Source organism: Trichosurus vulpecula, chromosome 2, assembly GCF_011100635.1.
Source record: "Trichosurus vulpecula isolate mTriVul1 chromosome 2, mTriVul1.pri, whole genome shotgun sequence".
In the NCBI taxonomy this organism is placed as follows: Eukaryota; Metazoa; Chordata; class Mammalia; order Diprotodontia; family Phalangeridae; genus Trichosurus; species Trichosurus vulpecula.
The window spans coordinates 126,125,273-126,141,702 of NC_050574.1; the positions used below are offsets into that span (position 1 = coordinate 126,125,273).

The 16,430-nt window shown below is 39.9% G+C and overlaps 1 protein-coding gene and 1 non-coding gene across 2 annotated transcripts; both read left to right on the forward strand.

The window, feature by feature from the left end:
- Nucleotides 1-209: 209 nt before the first annotated feature.
- On the forward strand, nucleotides 210-7,619 carry LOC118837384 (tripartite motif-containing protein 43-like). The gene is made up of 6 exons (XM_036744238.1): nucleotides 210-620; nucleotides 888-995; nucleotides 4,143-4,424; nucleotides 6,529-6,551; nucleotides 6,697-6,794; nucleotides 7,336-7,619. The coding sequence occupies exons 1-6, from the start codon at nucleotides 210-212 to the stop codon at nucleotides 7,617-7,619; spliced, it is 1,206 nt and encodes a 401-aa protein (XP_036600133.1).
- Nucleotides 7,620-16,053: 8,434 nt separating this feature from the next.
- LOC118840561 lies at nucleotides 16,054-16,124 on the forward strand. The gene has a single exon (XR_005009738.1). It is a non-coding gene; the product is annotated as a small nucleolar RNA Z40 (small nucleolar RNA).
- Nucleotides 16,125-16,430: the final 306 nt, after the last annotated feature.

Here is a 16,430-nt window from a genome sequence, read left to right on the forward strand (position 1 = left end):
TTTCTTCCTGGCTAGTCAGGTTTTTTTTATTAATAGTCCTCAAAGCTGATTGTGATGGCTGCCCTTGATAGGAATCCTTCTCAGCTGTGGGACTGGGAGGAGGAATTACCTTTATTCTTAATCAGCTATTTTGCTGGAGGAATGACAGCTGAGGTCTGAGAAAAACATCCTTAACCAGTTCCACTCTTGTCTCTTTCTTACTCAGGATCATGGCTTCTAAAGACATCATTGAAGGTGGCCAGAATGTGCTCACCTGCAGCGTTTGTCAGAACCAGCTCACAGACCCTGTGGTTGCCAATTGTGGACACTGTTTTTGCCAATCTTGTCTCAGCGAAGCTTCCATGCCCCTCTCCTGCCACAGGTGCATGGAAATCTCCCAGTCAACTTTTCATGCCATTTTAAGGAGAAGGGGAAAACTCCCGAAGAAAAGGAAACCTTCTGTTACCCCCCAACAATCTCAACAGAGGCCTGAAGGACCGGGCAAGTGTGACAAACACCAGGAGAATAAGAAGTTGTTCTGTATGTATGATCAAAGCCTACTCTGTGCATCCTGTTCACAATCCCAGAAACATGAGGATCACACCATCCAACCCATAGAAGAGGCTGCTAAGCTCTATAGGGTGAGTCACTGGGGTGCTGGAATTGGCAACACTATGAGATGAGTAACCATGGGGGTAATGACAGTTCCCCGGGAAGTTCATGGCCTGATAGTGCCTCTTTCCACCTACTCCCTTCCCACTCCCAGGTTAGCTTCTGTATCTCTGAGCCATTCCTAACTATCACAGCTGAGGATGAGGCCCCTCCAACCCAAATGGTGTTAACCTCCCGAGGCCTCCTGAATTTCTCAGCCCTTGCCCCTTACTAGAGCTCTCATGTTTCTTTTGCAGAAAAAGCTACAGGAGAATCTGAAAGCTGTGAATGGAAATTTACAAGATATTCAGAAGATAATGCTTGAGGAGAAGAAGATACCTCGGACGTGGGCTGTTGTGTGGACAGTAAGTGTGTCTGGTTCTGTCTTCCCCATAACAGCTTGTACTTTATATCCTTTACTTATGTGACTAGGTAGTGTCATCATTTTCAAAGTTCTAGGATACAAAAGGGGTAAGTGACTCTGTGCTAAGCTTTCTCTCAAACTGAAGCTGGACATCTGACCCTCCCTCAGACGCTTCTTTCTACCCTTCAGAGGGTGAGCAAAGCTATAGCAGGAGTCAAAGTTAGAATCTTAGGGTTTGAGAATTGCAAGGGATTTAAAATATCCATCTAACCAACTTGTAAATGAAAATAATCCCAACTATGATATACTTTGACAAAGGGTCATGTACTCTCTGCTGAAGAACTCCAAGGAAGGGCAAACGTCCACCTACCTCTCAAGGCAGCCCATTATTCCACTTTGGGGACAGCTCTGAACGTTAGGAAGTTTTGCTTGACTTTAAGTCTGAATTATTTGTAACTTCCCCTGTACCTTGCTCCTTGTTCTACCCTTGGTCAGACAATTGCACTCCAGTACATCAGGCCTCTCCCTGGAGGTGGATAGCATTTTTTCATCTAATCCTTTGGAATTGTCTTAGATCATTGTATCAATGAGAGTAGCAAAGTGTCTTTCACAATTGATCATCATTGCAACATTGCTGTTACACTGCACAATGATCTCTGTCCTGTCTTTGCTTCACTTTGCATCAGTTCATATAGGTCTTGCCATGTTTTTTTCTGTAACCACCCCCTTCATCATTTCTTTTAGCACAGTAAGTAGTACTCCATCACCATCCATCCCCCAATTGATGAGTATCTCCTTGATTTCCAATTCTTTGCCACCACAAAGAGCTGCTATAAACATTTTTTGTATATATAGGTCCTTTTCCTTGTCTTGTATCTCTTTGGGATACAGAACTAGGAGGAAGCCTAGTGGATAGAGCACTGGACCTGAGTTCAGATCCAACCTAGAGATACTTCCTAGCTGTGTGACCCTGGGTAAGTCACTTAATGTCTGATTGCCTGACAAAATGGATCTGCTGGATTCAGTGGAGAAGGAAATGGCAAACCACTCCATAACTACTCCAAGAAAACCCCAAAAAGGGTCACAAAGGACTGGAAACAACTGAAGAACAAAAGTGGTATTGTTGGATTAAAGGGTACATACAGTTTTTATAGCCCTTTGGGCCTAGTTCCAAATTATTCTGCAGAAATGCTGAACCAATTTATTACTCTAACAATTCATTAGAACATTTTTTCTTATGCCTGGATTTGATTTCTCATAATATTTTAATCATTTATAAATTGGGGAATGGCTCTTATTTTTTATCAAGGTTACTTCCCTATATGAGTAAAAAAATATTTTATATTACAATATATATTATATATTAGTAATATATAATATATATAATATATAATATATTATTATATTATATTTCATTTTCTATCCTTGTTGTCCACAGGGTTCTCTTAGCAAAGGTAAGAGGTCCCACAACTAGTAAGTGTCTCAGGAGTGATCTGAACTGGATCTTCCTGACTTCAGGCCCAGCAAGCCCTCTATTTTTACATTATCCTAATATACTTGCTTAGTAATGGTCAAATAAGAAATAAGATTAGTGTCTGCCATGACTTGTTTTCATGATCTCAAATCCCCTTGTTAATCAGCAACCATCTCTTTAAATTTTTTTTCATTTACATGAAGGAATTTTTAGGCATTTTAGGCATAAGGGCTTTTGGATGCCAAATTTTCTTTGATCTTGGAAGGTGATGGGAGCCACTAGAGTTTATTGAATAAGGGAGTGCCATGGTTGGATCTGCCCTTTAGGGAAACCACTTTGGTGACTGAATGGACAACAAAGGAACCTGAAAAAGGGGGTGGTAGTTGAACTGATCTTTAAATGGAGGATTTAGGCAGGAACTGCCAAGCCAATTAAGAGGCCACCCTCCAACCATAAAAGGAAAAAGGAAGTCCTTGTAACATGCTCAAGTCCTACTAATTTTCGTATATAGATATATCTTTGATTTCTTCCTTTGAGAGCTACCTGTTCCTATCCTTTACCCTTTATCAATGAGGTTCTCTTTCCATTCAGTTATGGATCTAGTTCCAACTATTGCCTTGTGAGAAAAGTATAATTCAATTATGGGAATTGAGAAAGAACCTTAATAGAGTTTTTGAATCTGCATGGCTAGGAAACCGGACCACTTCTACCTGTTGCTAAGAGACCCTTAACTAAGGAGCTGGGTTATGCTGACCAGAAACTCAGATCTAAAGATTGATGCAAGGAGTTTTCTCACATTCGTGTATCTCAACACATGTTTTATCTAAAAATTGGCCCTGTACTTAGCAATTATTCTTTCCATGTTGCTTTTCGTGTTCCTTTAATCAAAGACAATTAGGGGGTGAAGGAGAGCCATTCTCCAGTTGATGAAATGGTCAAAAGATATGAACGGGAGTTGTCAGACAAAAATCAAAGCTATCTATCTAGATGAAATGTCCTGAATGAAAATGAAAACTCAGATACCGTGTCACCCCTATCAGATTGGCTAACATGACAAATGCAATGCTGTTGCCCTCTAAGAAATGGTGATGGGGATGATTTCAGAACAACCTAGGAAGATTTACATGAACTAACACAAAAGGAAGCAAGCAGAACCAGGAGAATATCATTGCACACAGTAAGAACCACATTGTATGGTGATCAAATGTGTAAGATTTAGCTACTGTGATCAATACAATGATCTAAGACAGTTCTGAAAGATTTAGGATGGAAAATGCTCTCCAACTACAGAGAGAACTGATGTACTGAGTACACACTGAAGTGTATATATTTTTTGTGACTTTGGCAACATGTCTACTGTGTAAGTGTGCATGACATCACATGTATAATGGGCATCGGACTCCTTCTCAGTAGGAGGGAGAGAATTTGGAACTTTATTTTAAAGTATCAAGCAAAGATTAAAATGATTTTTTTTAAAATAAAAATCTGAGGCCAGAAAGGTTAGATAACATTCCCCAGGTCACCCAGTTTGCTAATAAAAGGGCATGGACTCAAATTCAGGTTTCCTAAATCCTGCTTAGTCCAGTGTTTCTAATAAACTTTGCAGGGGAAGTTGATTGATTAGAGGTGGCTGTTGCTGTCTTTATAATTAGTCTGAGTTATGTGTCACTGTAGGAACAAGTGGAAATGTCGAGAGAAACATTTGAGGAAAAATTTCAAGAAATAAGTGACTTCCTGAGTGACGAAGAAGAGGAGGTCCACAGTCTTGTGGAACTGGATGAGGAAGAGAATAAAATGTTCCAGTGGCTGAAGGAACAGGAGGCCGAGCAGGAAATCTGCAACAGAGAGAAGAAGAGGATGAGCCACCTTCAGCTGTCCCAGCACAGGAACGACCTGAGGGAAATGGCCACAACATTGAAAGAGAAGTCTCAGATGCCAGACACAGCCCTTCTGCAGGTGAGGACAGTCTCTTGGGCCCTAGGCAGTGGTGAAAATTACTGCAGATCTATGACAAGGGTGTTTTATTGCCTCGAATCTATCCATCTAGTATTCCTACACTTGTCAGTTCCCTGTCACCAACTGCCTTCCAGGTATCTCTACTTAGATGGCACAAGGGATTTGTCAAATTCACATCCAAATTGGAAGGCTCATCTTCTCTCAAGATAAAATGATGACCACACCCTTTCCCTTCTCATGCTTAGGACTCAGGTGCTGCTAGAATGGGATCCCTCTCTTCCCCTCCCCCCACCCCTTTTCAGACTTTGAACTCTGACCAAGGACTGGTTAGAGAATGCCCCAGTGTGCAGAGACAAATCCCATCTCCTCGTGCCAACCTGGGCATGGAAAAATGGGGGGAAATGACTCATTGATTTTTTTAGGAAATTTCCTGATCACAGTTAAATCTGGGACATTCTCTAAATCTTCTTGGAGAAGCAGAAGGGAGGCAAGGAGGCCAGTGGAACTTTCTGTATTTCCTGCTACTTCTTGATTTTGACTTTTCCCCTCCCTCTAGCTCCCTTAAATAGCTAACATTTATATTACCATTTTAAGGTTTGTTGACCCATTCCCCCACCCCAAAACAATGCTGAGAAGTAGAGATTGCTATTCTATTTTACAGTTGAGGAAACTGGGGCAGAAAAGTTAAAGTGACTTGCTCAAGGCCATACTGTTGTTGTACCAGAAGCGAGTGAGACACGCCACATAGTATAAGTTTTAAATGGAGAATTTGTTAGCCGGTGGCCATTAGGGGTATGCTACCCAGATCAAATGGCCCCGTGTTGGGGTGAAGGTGTGGTTAATATAGGACATACGGGGTACAGTGGTTAATTATCTCCTGGAACCTACAGGCCAAGTCACAGGGTGGGGGGAACAGGAGCAAAGGTCCTGACTGATCAAAAGATTCTGACAGGTTATCGTTAAGTGGGATAATCTTATTGACATTCCTTGGAGTCACGGAGCCTCAGGGATATCTGCTAAATGCCAGAAAGTCTAAGTCCATTCCTTAGCATGCAAACTGGGGTTTCTCAGGGGTTTCCTGATTTTTCCAGTACTACAATACTAGTTAGTAAATGTTTAAGGACTAATTTGGACTCAGTTCTTCCCGACTCCAGGCCTAGTGAGTACACCATTAGCTGCCTCTTATTAAAGATCAGTTGTTTTTCCTAGGAAATAGCTTTTCTACCCAAGGGGTCATCTGCTACAAGACAATGTTTTGTCTTCCTGCCCTTCTCCAAACCCCAGACGTTCATGTTTTTTACTTCACGTTTTATATATTATGTGTGCTTGTGCCTAGTAGAATTTAATTTCCTTGAGCAAAGGAATTATGGTGAGCTTTTTCCTCCCTTTTATTCCTAGACCTGGATGGAACACAATTCCTTATTTTTGCCCCAAAGGTATACTTACTTATGCCATTAAGTCTTTTATGTTGATTAAAACCCTTCTTAGAAGGGAGGAAGAGGAGTTACTCCTTTGGCCTTAGGGTCTGCCTTTAGGCAGTTTCTGGCCTGAAGGTAGCAATTCTGTTTCAGATACTTCCAGTTGAGTCTTTGGAAGCTTACCTCTCCAGCTTGGATCCTTTATACAAACTTATGTAGGCATCCCCTGGAATGAAAAGCATTGGTGGTTTCCAGGTTATTATGAAGATGGGGTTAATGAAAATCCTTTCACATAAGACTTAAAATAGTTTGCAAGCTGTCTTTTTAAAAAATCTTATTTACAAAACTAAAGAATACTTAAACGTTTTACTGTATTGTGGTGCTCACCTGGCCTGAGTATGGAAGAGAAATCTGGGAGGTGCTTTTCTGATAGTTTAGCACTGACATTAACTAAGGACTTTCAAATGAACCATTTCTATCTAAGTGTTCTGAGTTTGTTCCTATTTCAGCATTTTCCAATTTGGGTTTAACAAATTATGATCAGTAAGGTGATGTTTAACATAAAATCTCAGTGAAGGAATGCCAGGGGGTAGAGTTCTTTGGCTTCCCTTTTTTAGGAGGGTGATATCTCAGAATTATGCCTTGGAAACCTACCAGTCTTTGACCTTTCCTTTTCTCTCTCCTAGGATGCAGAAGACACACTGAATGAGTAAGTTACATTCTGAAAGAAAATGATAAATAGAATACCAAGGATGGTGGGGGCAAGGGTAATAGCTGTGTCTAAAGCAGGATAAGGAGGTGCAATGGGAGCACAGAGGCTATGGTACGGTAACTGAGTATCTCTCCTCCCCTAGGAGTGAGTCACTGCTACTTCAAACGCCAAAACCTTTCACACCAAAACTGAGCAGTTCTTATTGCATGGTTTTAAGAGAATTTCTGAGGAAATTTCAAGGTAAAGATCAACTCTAGGGGTTTCTTGGCTCAGGGGGACATAAAAATCTGACATTTTATATTGTGAAGGAAGATGGGATTTTTCTTGCCTGAAGTTTGGCAGTAAATGACCTGTCTAACCTTAGCAGATGGTGGATAATAGGGGCTGGAAACCTCAATCAGTAGCTCCTTCCTCTTCAGTTGTGTCCCAGCTCTTTATGACCCCATTTGGGGTTTTTATAATGGATACTGGAGTGGTTTTGCCATTTCCTTCTGCAGCTCATTTTACAGGGTTAAGTGACTTGTCCAAAGTCACAGCTGGTAAGTGAGGCCAGATTCAAACTCGGGTCCTTGACTCCAGGGCCAGTGCTGTATCCACTGAGCTGCCCAGCCCCTTCCTACCTGAGACAATATTCTTTATTGACTGTTTTGCTCTGTACATCCATCCCATAATTCATGGGGTACCAAGAATAAAGCAGTAGAGCCCAACCCATCTCTGCTTGACACCTCAGCACACTGAAGTACCTTTCCTTGCACTGATGACCACTTTATTCTGTCTGCAGAATCTCGACTGTTGCAATGTCGCTATCCATACGAATTACCTGATGATGACAGAAAGAGGACTTTTACGTTTGCAGATATTTCCTCAGGTCGGATGTATGCTATTTATACCTCTGGAAGTCTCCACTACATGAATGGGAGGGACTTGTCTATTACACAATTGAACATGGATGGCTATCCTGAAGAGGAGGAAGACTATCCCATCTCTACCTGTTACTGTTTGCCGATTGAAAGGGAGTACTCACATAGTGACTTCTCTCCTTCCCCCTCAATGGAATGGCATTAGGTCAGAGGCCTGGGCAAACCAAGTAAAGATATTTCAGGGTGATCCTGGAACTGTATTGCACTTTTTATAATCTTACATAATATACAAAAGGGAGGGGGCCTAGTTGGGGAGAGAATTGAAAGCTGAGTGCTACTCTAGCAGGGCAAATGTCAATTTTGTTTTTGTTAATTAAGAAACTAAATACTGGGCAACTGGGTAGCACAGTCAATACAGCACTGCCCCTGGAGTCAGGAGGACCTCAGATGTGTGGCACATTTACTAGCTATGTGACCTTGGGCTAGTCACTTAACCCCAATTGCCCTGCCTTCTCTCAAAAAAAAAACAACAAAAAGAAAAAGAAAAAAAAGGAAACTAAATACTGTGAGATCTTGGATTTGTTTACTCCTCAAGCCTGCTGTTCTCTGACAAATGTTATCTACTATAATATAATCTGTAATCTTATCTGTATGGATAAAATGATGTCTGTAAAAGCTTGCCTGTTTCCCCTTTTACATTTCCATATCCTAGAATATGGGATATTTCAATGGAAAATGGGTGTTGGACATGGAATGAAGGGAAAGCTTTGTTGGAATCCCACCCTTCTAGTAGCTCTGGCCATAGACTGTTGTGCCACAGGTTTATTTTGAGTGTCACAATACATATTAATAAAAGTTGGGTTTTTTTCCACATGTACTTCATAATCTTATTTAGTGCTTCTAAGCTATAAGGGGGAGCTGTGAGGAAAGGTGGAGAGGAAATACAGGTATAATCTAATTGAGCTTTGATTTTTATAATGCTTCAGAGATTTCAAAGTACTTTGCTCACAACTCTCTTAGGAGTCAATAGAGTAAAAGCAGGTTTTAAAACTTTATTTTCAGTTCCTCTAAATTGTACAATTTACCCCTTAGGTGAGTTAAGTCAAAAGCACAAGGTCTAAGTGCTATCATTTGATTATTCAGAAAGGATTGAGATAAGGATAAGTGAGAATGGGTACGCCCTTTCTGTCCTAGAAAGGTGTGGTTGGATTCTACCAATCCCTTCCTGAACCAATCTGGGTTTCCTTTGCTGCATTGGCATCCAGGTCCATCTTGATAGCCTTGGATGTCCCCCTTTTCTTTTCTAATTCCCTTCATAATCCCATCAGCTCACAATTATACAGGATGTAAATGTTTCTCAGATCTATTTGTCCTGCTTTAACCTTCTGCCGACCTCAACACCACTTCTCCAACTGCCTATTGGACATCTCTAACTGCATGAAACTCAAACATGTCCAAAACAACTCCCATTTTATCTCCAAATCCCTCTGCTCTTCCTAACTTTCCTATTACTATCAAGAGTACCATCTTTTCCCCAGTCATCTAGGCTTACAATCTATTTGTCATCCTTGACTCTTCATTCACCCCCATCCAATTTGATGTTTCCAAAGCCTATGGATTTTACCTTTCTGACATCTCAAGACTTTTCTCCTCTAACATTGCTACCACCCTGGTGTAGAACTTCACCTCATGCCTGGACTATTGCAATCTCCTGCTGATTGAGGAGGAGTACAATCGCAAAAGTGAAATGGTTTGTCTCTGATATCGTAGGTTTTATCAAAGTAAACAATTTGAGTATATGAATAAGTAGAAAGCATATACCAGGGTAAGAAGTAATTAATTAGTTGGGATTGTGGTGAGAGACAGGACTGGGAAAGGCTTTCCATAGGAGCTGGTACTCAAATCCATCTTTGAAGACAGTCAACAAGCATTTATTAAGTACCAAAGATGTGACAGTACTGTGCTAGGGAGGGAGAATTATAAAAGCAAAATGGTCCCTGAGCTAGGGTCATTCTTTGAGGGGAGAGACACCATGGATGAGGGTGTGTATACTGAAATTGGGAGACAGCTCTAAGTAAAGGGATAGAGATGGGAAAGGGTGCTGTGGATAGGAAACAAGCCCACGAAGAGGAATGTATAATACTGGAAAGGTATGGTTGGGACCAGGTAAAAGAGTAAATAAACTTGTACAATATATATATTATGATAATTATTCAGTGGAAAAGGAGACATGGTCAGATCTGTTAGGAATATCAGTTTTGAATTTTTATTGTAAACTTGACGAGCACCAACAAATGTAAACATTTCATGTTCATATACAAAGAACAGAAAAAGATTACATATGAAAAGTTACTATATACCAATTGAAGAAGTAGAATTGAAACTTGGCCACCACCGAGCCTTACCAGATGTTGAGCTGTATTATAAAGCAGCAGTCATCAAAACTACTTGGCACTGGCTAAGAAACAGTGGAATAGGTTAGGTACGCAAGAAGGAATCAATGAGCATAGCAATCTACTCTTTGATAAACCCAAAGAATCGAGCTTCTCGGTTAAGAATTCACTGTTTCCCAAAAACTGCTGGGAAAACTGGAAAATAGTATGGCAGAAACTGGGCATAGACCGATATCCTACACCCTATACCAAAATAAAGTCAAAATGGGTTCATGATTTAGGAATAAAGACTATGAGCAATTTGGGACAGCAAGGAAGAATTTACCTGTCAGATTTATGGAGAAGGGAAGAATTCATGATGAGAGAGCTACAAAATGCAAAATTTTGATTATGTTAAATTAAAAAGTTTTTGTACAAAGCCAATGAAACAAAGATTGAGGTGTGTTGGTAGGCAAAATGGGCTCCTTTGCACTTAGTTCAACAAGTGCCCTCGAATAGTTTGGCTTTTGTTCCATTTGAGTAATTTAGTGTATTTCATTGAGCCTTACTAGGTGCTAAGCCCCAGGCTCAAACCCCTATTAGATGTAAAACCTTAGTGGGTGTGGATTGGCAACTAAGGTGGGGCCCAAGGTGGGGCTAACTCCAGGGAGGGCCTAGTTTATGTCTAGGAGAGCAGAGGCTCTTAGACCATGTGGGTTTAAGTCCGCCTCTTTGTGACGATTCTAGGTCACGTGGGTGAGTCGCATGTGGGACTTACCCCTGACGCTGAAAAAGATATTAAATACCAGGGGTTGGCTGTCTGTTCTTTGGAGCTCTCTTACGCGCAGCAGTGGTGGCGTGCGTGACTCTGGGCCAGCCCTTGTTCTGAGTTCCTGGGCTGAACCTAGATGTTGGTAACTATGAATCTGTATTTGGTCTGTCTGTTAATGTTTGTAATTTGTTTGTGATTTGCTCTGAAGTTCAGTGTGCTGGTCTCTTCCCCTGAACTAAGGGAATGATATTTGTATGCTGAATTAAAGTAAGCTTGTCAACCCCTTCACCTTGCTTGCCTTAGTTAAGCAGATCAAAAGAACCTGTGCTGTTGGCAGCTTTCTGGGTGCTGGCTGTGGGTGGATCTTACACCCCCACAGAAGCTGCTAGCCAGATTGTTGAAACATGAGGGAAGCAGGAAATTGGGAAAGAATCTTTACAACCAGTGTTTCTGATAAAGCCCTCATCTAAAATATGTAGGGAACTGGGCCAAATTTATAGGAATGCAAGTCATTCCCCAACTGAGAAATGATCCAAGGATATGAACAGGCAGTTTTCAGAGGAAGAAATTAAAGATATCTACAGTCATATGAAAAAATGCTCTAAATCTATTGGTTAGAGAAATGCAAAACAAAACAACTCAGGTATCGCATCTCTTCTGTTAGATTGGCTAACGTGACAAAACAGGAAAATCAAATGTGGAGGGCATGTGGGAAAACTGGAACATTGTTACATTGTTGGTGGAGTTATGAACTGATGCAGCCATTCTGGAGAGCAATTTGGAACTATACCCTAGACTATATAAATGTGCATACCCTTTGACCCAGCAAAACCACTTTTAAAGCTGTATCTTCAAGAGATTACACTAGTGGGAAATGGACCAGTATTTACAAAAATATTTCTAGCAGCTCTTTTTGCGGTGGCAAAGAATTGGAAATCAAGGGGACGCCCATCAATTGGGGAATGGCTAACAAGTTGTGGTACATGAATGTAATGGAATACTATTGTGCTATGAGAAACGAGGTGCAGTGGGACTTCATTATAACCTGGAAAGACATATGAACTGATGCTGAATGAGGGGAACAGAACCAGGAGAACGTTACATATGATTACAGACACACGGTATCTGTAAAGACTAACTTGATAGACTCGACTCCTCTCATCAATGCAAGGTTCTAAGACAGCTCCAAAAGACTCATGATGGTAAAAGCTGTGCACATCCAGAGAAAGAATCATGGAGTCTGCATGCAGATTGAGGCAAACTATTTGCTCTTTTTTTGGTTTTGTTTCTTCTTTCTCATGATTCATTCCATTGGTGATACTTCTTTACAACTTGACTATTCTGTAAATGAGTTTAAGGTGAAGGTGTATGTAGAATTGGATTACATGCCATCTTGGGGGGTGGGAGGGAGAAGGAGGGAGAGAATTTGGAACTGAAAGACAACTGCATGTTGTAAACTAAAAATAAAAAAAAATTAAAAAAAAACTTGGCCACCAATTTGCATGGGTGTGTGGATGACAACAGATAGGACAACATTAAAATTTCAAGGCTATGTGACTAACTGGAAGGATGGAAGTGTCCTGTAGAGAAAGAAGGAACTTAATAAAAATGGTTTTATTCTTTTAGGGGAGGAGATGGGGGGACATAAAATGAGTTTGGTTTCCTTTAATATCTAGTGAGGCAGTGCCCTTGAGCACACACCAGGATAAGGATTCCTTTTTGGTTTTGCATAGCACAGAACCTGATACATAGTAGATATATATGGTAGAGTTTGTTAAATAGTGAAGAATGATTCAAATCCCAGAAAGGTTCAACTTACAAGAAAAGTTGGTCTTTTAGCCATTTCTAAAGCAATCCCTCCCATTCTGTTTGGGGTTATGGTAGGGAACATCATTATCCTGTTTCCTGGTATCTTTGCAAACCTTATCTGGTAATGTCTAGTCCTGTCTCCCAAGAAGTCCCTCATGTAATTTTTTCCCCATGCTTTCAGACTCCATAGTTCTTTCTCTGGATGTGGGTTTTCTATCAAGTCTTTTGGAATGGTCTTGGATCATTGCATTGCTCAGAAGGGCTAAGTCTGACAAAGTCAGTCATTGCACAATGTTGCTGTTACTGTGTACAATGTTCTGGTTCTGCTCACTCCATTCAGCATCAGTTCACGTAGGTCTAGCTTTTTCTGAAATCTGCTTGCTCATCATTTTTTATAGCATAATAGTATTCCATTGCATTCATATAGTACAACTTGTTCAGCCATTCTCCAATTGATGGACAGTCAGTCCCTCAATTTGGTGGATTTATTTACCTACAATATTTTTACCAACACCCTATGATTTCTCTAAGTTATGTCCATGGTACCAGTAGAAAGAGCACTGGACTGGGTTTGAGGGAGATCATGCTCACTTGTCTTAGCTCTGTTGACCTTGTGGGGAAGTAGAATTTTGACTTCATTTGCAGCCCTGACTAAAACCCTAGCTCCTGGTTGGAAGACTACTTGCATAGCTGTAGGCAAATCACTTAAGAGGAAGGTGGGGAGGGGTTTGGAGCCAGCATAAAAGCCCTGAGGGAGTTGATTGTTGAATTTTTGCATCTCAGAAATCAAGTCTCACCCCAAAAGGCCTTGACTTGTTGGTTTGTTGCTCATCTAGACTTAAGAAAGTGGTGTAGAAAATGTTAATAATTCAGATTAAACTTAAAAGTGTGTCATGAGTACATTTATTCCGCTAGAGAGCTGGTTTGTTTAAACATTTATGAGTACTCTGTGTTAAACCTGAAAATTTGGTTGAAGGAAACAACAGAGCTAGGTGATAGAAAAATCCATGTTGTTTATTATTTTCCCTTAAAGCATAGCTAAGCTAGCTTACTTGTACATACAAGGAGTCAGAGCACAAGCTCTGGCTGTCTGAACAAAGAAATGAGAAAACTTATATACGTTATTTTAGCAGACTTAGCAAGCCTGTATTACCTCATGTTTATGACCCCCATGTATGTTTAACCATGATACAAGAAGAGGATTTTCCTTAATTGAATAGAGTTGTAAAGGATGTTGACAAAAGTCAGTTGAAACTACAGTCCAGCGTCTCTGTGTCTCATTACATTCCATAACATAGTATATATCTGTAGAATATTAAGCAAGGTAATCTCTCTTGGGGTTAGAGTCTCATCCTTTAATGACTATCAGGGGTAAGAATGTCCTTAGGTCAGTCTAATCTGCCCTTGTTGACAGAGGTAAGGGTATTTCCTGAGCAAACTGTTAGAGAGAACAAAGAAGCCCAGGGCCTGGATCTTCATCCAGTTACTCATTAATTCAGACTCTGGGTCTAGGTTGAAATTAAAAATGATATAAAATGGTATATTGTATCTTCTCTGCATTTTATTCATGACCTTGGTTCAAAACAAAACAAAAGAAACAAACTAAAAACTAAAAATCTCAACCAGATATCCAGGGACCCAGGGATGGCTGATTAGGAAAACTGATTTTCTGGGAAAACGAAGATAGACCAGAATTATCATGCCTAGCATAGCACACATTCTGTGATTGTTGCTGCTGTTGTGGGCATGGGAAAGTGGGGCTAAGCTACTTTGAATATGTAGATTTTGTGTCCCTATATACCCAGATAGAAACTCTGCATTTGGGATCCTTGTTTTCCATGCTTATTATGCAGGTTCAATCTGATATTTCCATTGATAAAATCCAACATAAAATTTAAAATGTGCCTTTGATTCTGTTATTCTACTGAATTCTACTGAAATATTCCATTATTGTACTGATCCAGAAATGATCCAGAAATAATAGATTTTCTTTTTGAAAGGTGGCCCTCCAAGGCCTTGAAAACCTGCTTGATTAGGAGACTGGCAAATTCACATATAATTTATAGGAAGAATATTATTTTCATGTGCTCAAAACTTTACAAAAGTAACAGGTATTTTATTAGCATGTGACATCATTGCAGCCTCACTTTCTCTAGAATCAAAGTAGATATTAAATATCTACCCAACTTTAATGGAATTACTTAATGAAGTTAGGCTAGGTTCCCAGTAATCAGAAGCACTTGTGTTCACAATGTAATGATGTTGCTCTAATGAGAGATTTTGCTTCCATCACTAAAGGTTTATTGGTGGTGACAAGCCGAGCAGGCTCCTTAGATTAAGGTTTTCCATCAACCCAGTTTAACTTCTTTTTCATCTGTTTAGTTTTGTTGTGTGCTCTATGGCTGATCAATGTATTCTCTATTAAACAAAACATTTTAAAGGAATCAGATCATGATGACAGGTCCAAATAAGATGCTACAAGTTCTGCTGATTCTCCATTGAGTGAAAAGTGTCAAAGTCATCCATAGTAGAGAATTTTATTTTAAAACCATCACCTTAAACTTCAGGTTGTCTGTTAAATGTCACAAACATTCCGAAAGAGAAGTCTTGTCAGAATGGGCACTTAACCTACCCAAATATCTCCAATACATTCTGATCTGCTGTCCCATGGTAGTTTTAAAAGGTTTCTACCCCCCCTCCCCCGCCTCCCACCCCAACTTTTAAAACAAGAGAAGATAATATGTTTGTGAATGCTAACTGTCCATAGCAGGTTGATTTTTATGAGTGTCAAGGAAGCTGATGGGGGCAATCATTAACACTACAGAAACCTGTGTGAGTGCGTGCGTGCGTGCATGCATGTGTGTGTGCGTGCGTGCGTGCGTGCGTGTGTGTGTGTGTGAAATCCCTAAGAGATGAGTGACTTTTCTAACCTTTAGTTTTTAGGGAAACCAAAGACGGATAGACAGCAGTGCAATTTTCAACATTTTAAGTAAGCATTTTCCTAGGAAGAGTTTAGATTGACTTAGATATCTAATTCAAAATATTGATCTATCACACTCCCCTCAGCAACCCCCAAATTAGTAAATAGAAGAAGTAATTGGTTACGGTTTATGTAAGCCTAGTGCCTTTTCTAGTTTATTCACTTAAACATGCACTTAACAAATGTTACATTGAATTTTGGGACTTTATTTGAATTCCATTTATGTCCTATGGTACGGAAGCACAATGGATAGAGTGCTGTGCCTAGAGTCAGGAAGCCCTGAGTTCAAATCCGTCCTTAACCTTGGACAAGTCACTTAACCTCTGTTTGCCTGTTTCCTCTATGGTAAAATGGGGTAATAGTACCTACCTTGAAAGGATTGTAACACTATAAAGATGCTTATTTCCTTTTCTTCCTTCCCTACTTCCCCTCTAATCAGATTTGATTTGGGATTATTAAAGTAGTGCATTGATATCTGATATGAAGATGTTCACCTTACTGTAAGGCTTTTAAGGGTCCCATTTGAGTTCTATCTAGCCAGTAAAACTTCCAGGAACTAAATCCTGGTATAAAGCATATCAAAATGAGTTTTATGTATAGTATGTAATATTAATATAATATGTGTAATATATATGCTATTTTCGATTTGTCATTTTAAGCCTCCTGAAACTTGCTGCTTGCTTTATATGTTTAATTAGAGTCATAGCGATGTGGTGGTGATTGGCAGAATGTTTACTGCTCTGAAGAAGTGAATGAAAGCAGCTTTTCTGAATATCTGGGTTCTTTGGTCTTTGTACTAAGAAAACTGAGCAAAAGAGAAAGTGTATTCATCAGCAAAATGTATGATTCACTTAGCTATTAATAGTTCTTCACTAAGGGATACAGCGATTGATACATGGAAATTAAATATTTCAAATTTTCTTGGCTCATGGTTACTAATAACTGAAAATGACAATCATGACAAAAATGTGTTCTTACATCAACATACTATCAATAATGAAGTGGTAGTGAAAAGGGGGACTGGAGACAGGGGAAAGTCTAACTAAAAAGTGAAATACAGTCGGTAACCCATTAACATATAAT

Coding starts and splice junctions, on each gene's coding strand:
- LOC118837384 (XM_036744238.1), top strand. CDS start 210: ATGGCTTCTAAAGACATCATTGAAGGTGGCCAGAATGTGCTCACCTGC. Junction 6,552..6,696: donor GCAGAAGACACACTGAATGA/GTAAGTTACATT, acceptor CTCCTCCCCTAG/GAGTGAGTCACTGCTACTTC. Junction 6,795..7,335: donor ATTTCTGAGGAAATTTCAAG/GTAAAGATCAAC, acceptor TTCTGTCTGCAG/AATCTCGACTGTTGCAATGT.